Source organism: Berghia stephanieae, chromosome 9, assembly GCF_034508935.2.
Source record: "Berghia stephanieae isolate SIO BIC M18660-M18661 chromosome 9, UCSD_Bste_1.3, whole genome shotgun sequence".
Taxonomy (NCBI): domain Eukaryota; kingdom Metazoa; phylum Mollusca; class Gastropoda; order Nudibranchia; family Aeolidiidae; genus Berghia; species Berghia stephanieae.
In genome coordinates this window covers 5,921,924-5,934,221 of record NC_088368.1, presented here as the reverse complement: position 1 = coordinate 5,934,221, position 12,298 = coordinate 5,921,924, and the positions used below count along the sequence as shown (strand labels likewise).

The 12,298-nt window shown below is 37.6% G+C and overlaps 2 protein-coding genes across 5 annotated transcripts in view; one reads left to right on the top strand and one right to left on the bottom strand.

Moving 5' to 3' along the window:
* The window catches only part of LOC144979554 (uncharacterized), a 117,065-nt gene that overhangs the window by 8,087 nt on the left and 96,680 nt on the right, over positions 1-12,298 (top strand). The window lies entirely within an intron of this gene.
* LOC144979553 (interferon regulatory factor 8-like) lies at positions 3,973-8,690 on the bottom strand. 4 transcript variants are annotated; one of them, XM_078926276.1, is made up of 2 exons: positions 8,356-8,690; positions 3,973-5,788 (listed from the first exon to the last, which is right to left on the bottom strand). In XM_078926276.1, the coding sequence occupies exon 2, from the start codon at positions 5,785-5,787 to the stop codon at positions 4,267-4,269; it is 1,521 nt and encodes a 506-aa protein (XP_078782402.1). In that variant the 5' UTR covers position 5,788; positions 8,356-8,690; the 3' UTR covers positions 3,973-4,266. The 4 variants fall into 4 exon arrangements, with proteins under 4 accessions (XP_078782402.1, XP_078782405.1, XP_078782403.1 ...); XM_078926279.1 differs by lacking the exon at positions 8,356-8,690 and adding an exon at positions 8,293-8,317; XM_078926277.1 differs by lacking the exon at positions 8,356-8,690 and adding an exon at positions 7,904-8,044.

Sequence of the window (12,298 nt, the reverse complement as noted above, 5' to 3'; positions counted from 1 at the left end):
TTCATTATTCAGCTTTAACTTGTTAATTTCCATCCAGCATTTAACATCTCTAATACAGTCTTCAACACGGGTAATTAATGATGGGATATTACTAGGGATATCGCTTACATAGATCTGAGTGTCATCAGCATAGAAATGATACATTAATTTATTTTTAACAAAAATATCCGAAAGAGGTTGAGTATAAAGAGTAAAAATAACAGGACCAAGGACAGACCCCTGCGGAACGCCGTAATTTAGAGGAAATGTTTCTGATACTGCGCCATCGATCAGAACCGACTGAGATCTTGATGTTAGGTATGATTTAAACCAATTAAGCGCAGTGTCTCTAATTCCAAAAGTAATTTCTAATCGTTTAATAAGTATCTCGTGATCAATGGTGTCAAATGCAGCCGAAAGGTCCAACATAGTCAATAAACAGACATGATTTTTGTCAATACTATTAAGAATATCAGTGCATACTTTTAAAAGGGCAGTTTCAGTGCTATGATGTGATTTATAGGCAGATTGGAAAATTTCACTTAAATTATTTAGATGGATATGATACAAAAGTCTTTTTAACACAATGCGTTCAAGCACTTTGGATAGATATGGAAGGTTGGAGACAGGTCTGTAATTTTTCAGTTCGTTTACATTTAGATCGGACTTCTTTAATAGTGGTTTAACAATGGCACGTTTAAACGAGTCGGGGACACTACCTGAGACAAACGAATTATTTATAAGTTCAGTTATTGTTGGTAACAGTTCTTCAATACAAGTCTTAAGAATACTAGTTGGGATGGGGTCTAATAAGTCACAATATTTTGATGGGCTATCTAAAATGGCTGACTTCACTTCATCTTCAGTGGCTGGATCGAAAACATGTAGTGGCGTTCCATGGAATGGTCCAAAGCTCGGTGACGATGATGATGATGTATTGTCTAAGTTTTCCCTAATGGATTTTATCTTGTCGTGGAAATAGTTGGCAAAATTTTGAGCTAGTTCGGTGTTATTTCTAGACGATGGAAGGGGTGTGGATTTCTTACTGCCAAGAAGGTCGTTTGCGGTGGAAAACAGTTCTTTGCAAGATGTAATGCTTTGAAATTTTTCGTTGTAGTGGGCCTTTTTTGCGCATGTGATGGCGTTATAAAGAGCCGACTTAGCTGCTTTGTAGATATCTTTAAATACCGTTAGGCCACTCTTTCGCCATTTCCTTTCAGCCTGTCTCTTTTTTCTCTTTAATTCCTTTATCTCGGAATTGAACCATCGCGAGTGTGGTCGATTCGATACGACCCGACATTGTGGCGGTGCCTCACGGTCAATAATAGATCGCAATAATTTGTTGTAGTCGTTTATATTTTTAACCTCATTTATGACGTCACGAATGCTATCTTGTAAACCACTGATATCAATTTGTCTATAATTCCTTGTTGTTATGTTTCGTTTCGGGAGATCAACTTTCTTTAATGCGATATCCACAAATAAAACTTTGTGATCGGATATCGCTAGGTCAACAACTTCGGTCTTTCTTATTCTATTACTTGACGCAGGGGAGATGACCCAATCAATGATGTTGCCGGCCTGGTGTGTTGTCTCGGTGATGTGCTGGTGTAAATCGTTGTCGTGTAGGATTTTCTTGATTTTGGTGACTGTCGGAGAAGTGGAATTAAAATGTATGTTGAAATCTCCAATAAAAATATATGGTGAACTTTTAAGGTTGAAGTCTAAGATATCATTTTGAAATTCCGCTACAAACTTAGTATTGGATGTATTCGGCGGTCGATAGATAGTAATGATGGAGAAAGTGGCAGAGTCGGATTGGAAGGAAAGGCATGCAGATTCGTAGTTTTCTCTCTGTAAGAGGAGTGAAAGTGGTGTTGGTGATAGCAAGACTATAAATAAAGGCAATACCACCCCCTTTTCTCCCAGGTCGTGGTAGCGATTTCCAGGTATGCGTATTGGGACAGGCGGTGGTAATGTAGTGGTCATCCTGTTTATCCTGAAGCCAGGTTTCCGTAATGCACAATATATCAATATGACGATCTATAATTAGGTCATGGATCTCGTGACATTTGTTTTTAATGGATCTTGCGTTTATGTGGACGAGACAGAGGGGTGGCCTGTTGTTGATGATGGTTAAAAGATTGCGCGGTCTTTTTGACGCTTTTTAAATTTCGCTGTATGTCTACGTGCGTTTGAGTAAACAGGAATGTTATAAGACGGGCTGAGTTCTTTTTTAGTGATTTCGGTTAGTGGTGGTGATGGTGATGATGATAATGGTAGCGACATAGGTGAGGGAATAGTGGTAAGAGGGCGGCTTGTTGTTGAGTTGGTCCTGTTGGTACTGTTGGCGGTGATGGTGTGGATGGTAGTGGTGGTGGTGGTGTGTGTGTCGATACATGGTGTGGATAGCGTTGGTGATGGTAGTGACGACGGGAGTGGTTGACTTGGTGAATGGGATTTCTTCTTCTTCTTACCTCCCCTGGTTCCCCTCTTGTATTTCTTCACAAAATTATCACAAGCACATTTTGGGTTTCTTATACCTAGCTTTGAAATGTGTGTGATTAGTGCATTAGAAATAATGGTCTTATGGTGCGATATTGTATCAATGCACAGTAACTGAGCTTTGGTGTATTTTATAAAACAGTTTGTATTCATAGGGTGTTGGAGAAATAGCGATCCGTGTAGCGGATGTGGTTTTTCCTTGCGAGGGTTGGTGAGTTGCTGTCAGTTTGAATGATATCACGCGGCGTCATTGTTATGAATACTCGTATGATGAGGTGGTTCGGGGAGGGGGGGGGGGGGGGGGGCAAGTTTGGTTATCACAATAAACCTGGATACGTTTAAATAGCTAACACGATGTTATCCACAATGAAAAAGAATTTATATTATTATAACTTCCAAAATCAAGTCCAAAATTTCGTAGAAATATTTTCAATCAATGCAGCAACATATCACATAACTGTACACTAATTTATAGAACTGAAGTCACATTATAAACAACACAAAAAGAACCATTTTACAGAGCAGGAGTAAATGCAGCCTGTCGGCGCAGAACACACCATACTATAATATATCCACTAAACATGTTCAAAGTGCTTTACAAAGGGTCCCTGACCAACAGCAACATGTAACATATAGAACAAGACAAGCCGCCTGTTAGGCGATATTACATTTTTTCCCCCAACAAAGATAATGCTGTTAACGGCCAGGTACTCAATTTACATATGAGTACGGTGAGAAAATGGGAATAAAGAGACTTTTCCAAGGACTCAACTATGCACCACCTTGCATCAGTGGGGACTATTTCCACCTGTATATTATGTTGTGGAAAAGAACCCGAAACCACAGAGCATATGGTTAACGAGTTGGCCTGTTGCGCTTAGATGAAATGTCATATCATTGTGCGATACCATTAAATAAATAATTAGAGCTTTTTTATGTAGCACAATATCTACTAAATGTGCTCAAAGCGCTTTACAAGGGGTCCCTGGTCAACAGCAACATTTAACATGTAGGACGGGACATAACGCCTATTAGGCCATATTACAATTTTTCGGACAAAGACAACGCTGTTAACGGCCAGGTACTCATTTTACCCCTGAGTATGATGAGAGAATGTGAGTAAAGAGCCTTTTCCAAGGACTCGACTATGCGCCGAGCACAAGGCTAGAACCCAAGACCTTCCGATCCGAAAGAGAGTGTCATACCACTAGACCACATAGCCATAACCTGAGTCACCATCCCACACCACCCTAATGTTGTGTTTATTTTCAATGTTGAAGCTGCAACAATACGGATTACATTGGATTGAAAGTTCAAGAAATGGGGGGAAAAACACCATTAACAGTAACAGTCATTTTAATAATGTCTTATCAGTTCTATTCATTCATACCATTCAAAAAAAAGAGAGTCAAAACTGATCTATTTCATTAGCAAAAAGTATTTCATATCAAATTATGAAAGATAAAACAAGCCCTGTTTCAGTTTTACTTTTATACATTATAAATATGAGATTTATTTTTTTAAATTCATGCAAATTGCAATTGTCATATTAAAGTAATAAAAAAGACAAAACAATAATAATAATGATGATGATGATGATGATGATGATGATGATGATGATGATGATGATGATGATAATAATAATAATAATAATAATAATAACAATGGCAAGGACAAAATTAGCAATGATATATATATAATATTTATATATAAAATTTCTATTTACAAATGCACATGGGAAAATCCAATTGAAGAATAATATTATGCAAGTGGTGATACAGTTCAGCACATTTGTTCCATCCCATCAAACCCGGTAAAACTATTGATGGACAATGATTGGTTAACTCGACTTGCAAGCAAATAATCAAGAGAATCAAAATCAGAAAGCTGAATGTCTCGCCCATTTGGCATTTCTCTTTTCAGCATATTCTCCGCTTCTAAAACGGTCAGTTCCACAGAAATCAAATGCTTTTTTCCCAAAATGAACTCCTCTCCAAATGTTAAAATCACTTTTGAAGGTGGGTAGGGGTTGTTTCTGGAATCTGATCTGTATTTTTTCAGGTCATTTTCGAAAATGTCCATTTCAAACAATTGCTGACGCTCTTTAAGTTTTCGGTCGATGACCAGATTTCTACCCTTATTACTGTAGGAAGCAAAAACACGAGTTGTGCAAAGCCTAAAGGCAAAGAGAGTTCTCTCCTCACAGAACAACAATAATCCTCTTTTCATATTATCCAGGACATCTTGTACATCTGGGAGCAGTTCTAAATCACATCTGTCCATTAAATGGAAGCACTGATTTACTGAGGGCAATGCTAGTTGATTAAAACATTTTGGGCATTTTATTTGTTCACATAATTGTTGATCTATCTGTTGCTCCATAGGAACAGGAATGTTAGATTCTGAATCAAAGATCAAATGAACACCCTTATGACTTATATTACCTTCCTGAACAAGCTTGTTTAAGTAAAATACTTGAAACTTGACGAAAGGTGTGTCAATTGTATCCATTTGTTTCACACGAATGGTAGGATTGGTGATTGGGCCACATTGAGGAATTCTAGAATTGGTGGTTGGGCCTTTCTGTGGGAGATTTTGCTGGAACTCTTCACACCTATAGTCACCATACGGACTTGAGGTGGTAGAACAATTGTTAGGACTGTTATTAAACTTTAAGTTTGTCATTTCTACATCAGTCACATCGGATTGAATTTGACTGGAATTTGAAGGACTGGTCTGGTCCAGAACGTTTTCTACATCTGATAAGCAATTTGGAACATTTCCAAAATTACCGTTCATAAGCAGTGCAACGTCTGGAAAAGGTGAATTATTTGGTGGTGAATCAGACATGTATTGCTGTGACAATTGCATTTCAGCTGTCTTCTCTGCATCTTTAGGACATGAATTTCTTTTGCGTTTTTTCCTCACAATGGGAGAATCAGGATTATAAATGACTTCACTTGAAAGCCTATAAACTCTATAAGGATTTGATATTTTCAACTGGTATTTTTCAGGTATTGCTTCGACATAGGGACTCTTGTTCAAGGCTCCTCGGAATGTTTGTTTCCAGCCAGCCTCGTTTTCAGGATCACCCATTTTATATCTCTGTTTGTAGATTTCCCATTTTTTAAAAAGGGCATGTTCCTCATGGGCATGAACTTGATTACGTTTATCTGCCCATGGTATCTTAAAGAGTTTTTCTTCTCGACAGATCCATTCCAAGCCTTTTATTTCCTGGCTATTCAACAAATTAAACAGGAAATGGCCAAGAGTTCCTTTGGGTGTTGGTTTATGGGATTCCATTCTGTAGAAAAGAAAATGATTAATAGTTATCAAACGAATAATAAATGAATATAATCATCAGGCACAAAAAAAAAAAAATGTCAATAATATAACAATTGATGGGAAGAAGTTATGACATCACGCCTTCATCTCTTCCAGTTCAAAACTCCTTGGAAGTGTGTAACCAGTCCTCCGGACAATTGATAGTCTAATACTTTATATGTGACCTTCCATCTAAAAAGCAGTATTAAGAAATAGAGGGCAAAAATGGATATTGTAGCCACAAATAAGAAATTTAGCGTTGATTTCAAAGCATTATGGTGGAGAATAAATATAATTTCTTTCAATACTGACAATACAAACAACTTTTTTTTCTTATCACTCCAAGTCTAAATTCACTTTTTAGATTCTCATTCGTCACGACATAAATACAGTTTTGAGGCGGTGGATCCCATATCAATCATTACATGGCAAAACTATTTAAGGATCAGGGTATATAGGCAGATTCTTATGGTTATGGATTGCAAAGATGGATGATATTTATTATCAACGACCAGCATTTATTTAGGCTAGAAAATTAGATGTCATCACTGTGAAACCTGATGATCAGTTGCACAAGGTATGTATTCGCTCCTCAAGGGGACTGGTTTCACACTTCAAAGGAGATTGGAACAAGTATTTTGACATCGCACTATTTATCCTTATTATTATCACTAAAATTAATTACTGTTAAGGGGAATTACATAGGATATGATGTTGCCTCCTAATAAGAACTTTGCAGTTATATATAAAAGGGGGTCCCAATAGCTCAGTTGGTAGAGCACTCGCTTCACACGCAAAGGGACTGAGATTGATCCCGGCTGCAGTCGAGATTTTTTTCTGACCCCCCCCCCCCTGTTAACCCAAAAGTTAATGAGTCTGCTAGATTTGGTGGAAAGTACTTCGCGATAGACTAGCGTCCTATCCAAAGGATAGCAAGCAAATGCTATTGTCCGTTTCACGCTATATAAACTGGGATAAACTCTGGCTCCATGGGCCGAATAGGTCTGAAGGTCTACTAGAGAGAAAGAGTTATATATAAAACAGAAAAGTTTGTGTTAAAGATGAGATGATAGAACTAAATGCATCATGTGTTAGAGAAAAATGTGCTTTTGTCTTTTGTGTGAATCCCTTTGAACAAATGCATATATACTCCCCAGGAATGAATGGGTAACACTAAACAGAGCGCGGGCAAGAATTGGGAGAACAGCCCAGAGCAGATGATGGAGCACATCCTTAGAGAATGCCAGGATGGGCCCAGCTGCACTGACCATGATGTTAGGCATCATCGGGGTGGCACTAAAATGTTGTTACAAAAAGTAAAGTGCATAGTCGTAGTTTATCCTGGTTTCTATAGTGTGAAACAGATCACAGAAATTGCTTGCTACTCTTGGGATAGAATGCTAATCTATCACAAAGTACTTTCCACCAGACCTAACAGGCCCAACTACCCAAGCACTATTGGGCAGACAGTGGGAGTCCGAACAAAATAATAAATCTCGAAGATCAATCTCAGTCCCTTTGTGTTCAAAGCTAGTGGAACCGCCGACCATAGATGTATACTAGACTAAATAATATGGCACCTCAATTTGAAGATAGACATTTAAAGAAACAACAACAAAAAAAAACATTTCTAAATAATAATTTCAAAGTTTAAGATTTGGTCAGATTTTCTGTTAAATTTCATTAATCCGTTCACAATAATTAAAGAAAAGTTTTGTGATTTAAAAGTGAAAATACCCCCCCCCCCCCTTTCCTTGTTATTCTCTATAATAATATAATATTAGCTTATCAAAATGATGACAACCAATCAAGGATACCAAAATTACAAGATTGTCGTTATTGGCAGAACGTCTCTGTGATGATCCAGTAAGAAAAATTGACACTTAATGGTGAGTAAACACAAGGGGCTTCACAAAATAAAAACACCTCGATTGAGAATCAACGATGATCCAACCTCTATTTATCGGGAGACCTTCCGAAAGCTCCTAGCGATAGCATTTCTTTCAATTTGTATTTTCACCGTGGATCTTTTGTCAGGCGTTTATTTATTCAATTTGTGATCATATGGAAACATTTTAAAAACTCTAGAACAAACCTTGATAGATCTGTGAAAGCTTAATTAAAATTTCCTATCTTAAAAGATGACGGCAAAATTTTTCCAAAAAAGTAAGTAAGCATAAAGTGTTACAGGAGAGCACAAGGTTTTGTTTATAATATAAATGTCCCATGACGCAACATAAATGGGCCAACGGTAAATACCTATCTATGTATATTTAACAACGTTTACGTCATGGGGAAAGTAAACTAAGAATGAGCAAAGAAATATATATAGTATCTTAATAGAGTATGGTATTATGAGTTACAAACAAAACAGCGCACTTCATTTTTTATGTTCTCCATGACTTTAACTCTATAAGTTAGGGTTTATTAAAGAGTGGGTCAGAGCAGTTTTTATACTTTAAAAAAAAATTATAATCGTGTTACGCTGTTCGGTAACCTATATCCTCCGAATCTGAAAAACAGTCCCAACAAGAATGGGCTACCAACCTGCTTTCTACCGGAATCACTCCTCAACAAGATGTCTACGTAGAAATTCACCAGATAACCACCCTCTACTGATAAATGGAGTGTCTAGTAGTAACTTAATATTTAAACGCACTGATAAAAGAAGGATATTGATATGCACAATCAGCAGTTCGAGCTACAACAATCTTGAGCGAGTGCAGCAATGATTTCGTGGAAATGGGGAAAGAAAACGGGGGTTTGATTGTGTTCAGAACTAAAATAGCCTACTTTACAAACATTTTAGGATGTTTAGAATACTTCATAACACTTTTAAGTTCACGATTCTCTTATTCTGAATAATAAATGCGATAGGAAAATGCCTTCTTTAAAATATAAAGTCTAAATTAGGAAATTATTTGTTTTGTAAAACTTTGAAATATGCACCGAGCCCTTTCGAGTCATAAACCAGTTATTTTTAGAAACAATTCGTGGAATTTCGGATTTTCTGTAAAGTTATAAACGGAAAGGAAATAAGGTCTTATCGTGGATAAATTAATTCTTGTTGCGATTCCATGTTGAACATTATTTTGATCCAGGAAGTACGAAAATAGTTTGAATGTATTATACTGACGGCTAAGATCATGTCGACTGAAGGGTATAATTAAAATGCATGAATGGCGCCGCTTTATTTATCCGAACGCTCAGGAAAATAAACTTGAACTCTATTTCTCCGAATGGTCGGCTAGCTTCCAGTAGCTAATGGGTTACCCGATACTAGGTCGCTGCAAAATTAAATGCTCAGAGTGGACATGGAATTCTCACGAATCATCAAGCTAGCGTTTTTTAAAGCATAATATTGTTGACAAAGACGGATTTTATCCCCCCCCCCCCCCCCCCCCCCCCCAAAAAAAAAAAAAAAAAAAAAAAAAAAGACAGAGCTCCCAAGCACTGGCAAAAGAATACACATTCACCATAGACAAAGACACTCTCGCAAATAAATAACAAAAAAAAAAAAAAAATAATAAATAAAATAAAAATCTTGAGAACGGAAACCGATCGGAGAAATAGAGAAATAGAGATCAAGTTTATTTTCCCGAGCATTCGGAGAAATAGTCACTTCGTTATTTAATTTGAATAAATATGTACCGACCTGCCGACTTGCACCGAGACAAGGAAAAACTAGGGAGTGCCGTGTGATACAGGCATCATACAGGTCAAACTCGTATGTCAAGTCGGCAAGTCGGTAAAATAGCATAATTTGGGTTGCTAGCATGTGTTACACAACAGGGTGCAAAGAATACACATGCAAATGGTCCTTTGCTATTAATTGTTCAAATTCTAAAAACAAGAGACCAGGTAGATCGTTTTTCGCTTTCCCAAAAAGATATAGAATGGTTAAACAATATCTTATTAAATATTAAACAGAACTTACTTCGTATTAAAAAAGTAGTAACCAATAGCTTTTTTATAGTAAAGAAACTCCATTCATTCTCTCACACCCTCTCTCTCTCTCTCTCTCTCTCTCTCTCTCTCTCTCTCTCTCTCTCTCCCTCTCTCTCTCTCCCTCTCTTTTTCTCTCTCCCTCTCTCCATCCCTCTCTTTCTCTCTCTCCCTCTCTCCATCCCTCTCTTTCTCTCTCTCTCTCTCTCTCTCTCTCTCTCTCTCTCTCTCCCTCTCCCTCTCTTTCTCTCTCCCTCTCTCCATCCCTCTCTTTCTCTCTCTCCCTCTCTCCATCCCTCTCTTTCTCTCTCTCCCTCTCTCCATCCCTCTCTTTCTCTCTCTCTCTCTCTCTCTCTCTCTCTCTCTATCTATCTATCTATATATCTATCTATCTCCCTCGCTCTCTATCAGCTCACACACACACACACACACACACACACACACACACACACACACACGCACATACATTTTCTCAATCTCCTTTATTCTAATCGATTAAGCATAAAGAAAAAAAAAATTAAAGTCCACCCCCCCCCCCCCCCCCCCCACCCACCCAATCAACAAAACATTTTTTTTTAAAATAAGAAAAATCAAACAAACAAACATTTTATGTACGAATTCTAGAGGCCCGCGTTCAAATGTGTCCCATCGTCTCAAAACGGTAAATTTGTCGGGATTTATTGGACCTCGAAAAGTGAAATAACAATCAAAATTATAATACATTGATACCAGCTTCGAATCTTTTGCAACGCAAAAATTTATTGCATTTATTCTCTACCGATGTGCACTTATTTGCAGGTCTGATAACCCAATTCATTATGGGCTCATTGTTGTAATGAAAATCTAAAAAAAAAAAAAAATGACGCTAAATATTGTCCATTACAACAATGACCCTAAAAAATTGAGCTTTTGTATTGCTCAATATCCACTATACGTGCTCAAATCGCTTTACAAGGGGTCCCTGACCAATGACAACCAATAGCATGCAGAACAAGACATAAGCGATATTACAAATTTTTTCCCGACAGAGACAACGTTGTTAACGACCAGGTACATAGACCCTAAGTGCGTTCAGATGTCAGACCTGCATATATGTTCACGTTGTTCTCTACCATAATATGGACAACAAATTAACAGATTAATATAAATTCTCGGACGAGACTCCTAATTCATGTAATGCGTGATTTAAGGTGGAGTTTAAATTTTATTTAATTTTTAATTTATTTATAATTTTAATAAATTAATTTTTTTTTTCATTTATTTAATTTCCAGCACATAGTTAAGCCCGACATAACACAGCTTTTAAGAAGAGACTCAAATAGTCCAAAAATCCGTCAACGATTCAAAAGCAGCTATTCAAAACCCAAACTACATTTTTTTTTTTAAGTCCATCAAACAAATATGATAAGAGAGGATATACCCATTAGATTAAATTTAGAATTTTTTTTTTTTAATTGAGCTTTTGTATAGCGCAATATCCACTATACGTGCTAAAATCGCTTTACAAGGGGTCCCTGACCAATGACAACCAATAACATGTACACAGAACAAGACATAAGCGATATTACAATTTTTTTTCCCGACAGAGGCAACATTGTTAACGACCAGGTACTCATTTTCCGCCTGAGTACGGTGAGAGAATGTGAGTAAAGAGCCTTTTTTTCCAAGGACTCAATAAGCGTCGAGCGAGGCTCAAACCCAGGACCTTCCGATCCAAAAGCGAGTGTCATACCACAAGACTACATAGCCGCACATAAAATAAATAGCATCACAACAAATAATATAATACGAGAGGAAATACCCATGACATTACAAACATAATAGATAACGTTTGCCCACCCCCCCCCCCCCTTTCCCCCCACCGCCACTCCCAGAACCATTCATGTATGGAATGCATAAAAAACAAACAAAACTTATCGATGCGTGAAAATACATGAAAAAGAAAACCTGACGCGATTAAGAGAGCCGACACATAATATATTTTTTGTTTTTGTTTTTTTATTTTTTTTTTTAGTTTGTTACATGACGGGGGTTTCCCGATAGCTCAGTTGGTAGATAGAGCACTCACTTCACACGCGAAGGGACAGAAATCGATCCCGGGTGAAGTGGAGTTTGTTGGTTTCCCCCCCCCCCCCCCCCCCACCCTCCCCCGCCTCCGCCTGCTCAGCGAGCAATGATTGTGTAGCTGGATCTGTTAGATCTGGCGGAAAGTGTTTTGCGATAATCAAGCGCCATATCCAAAAGAGTAGCAAGCAATTGCTATTGTCCATTTCACGCTATAGAAACCGGGGTAAACCCCGGCTCCGTGGACCTAATAGCTTTAAAGGACGACTGCTGTTTTATCTGTTTCATGAGGGATTTGTGAGTTTTGTGGTGATAGAGTGTTTTGTTTTGTTTTTTTTTTTTTTTTGTTTTTTTTTTGTCAAAACACGACCTGAAGACATGAAGTCATGAAGACTTGAAGACATGAAGACTTGAAGACATGAAGACACAAAGACCTGAAGACCTGAAGACATGAAGACATGAAGTCATGAAGACTTGAAGA

Excerpts from the sequence above, each read along its gene's own strand:
- LOC144979553 (XM_078926276.1), bottom strand. The coding sequence starts at position 5,787 with ATGGAATCCCATAAACCAACACCCAAAGGAACTCTTGGCCATTTCCTG.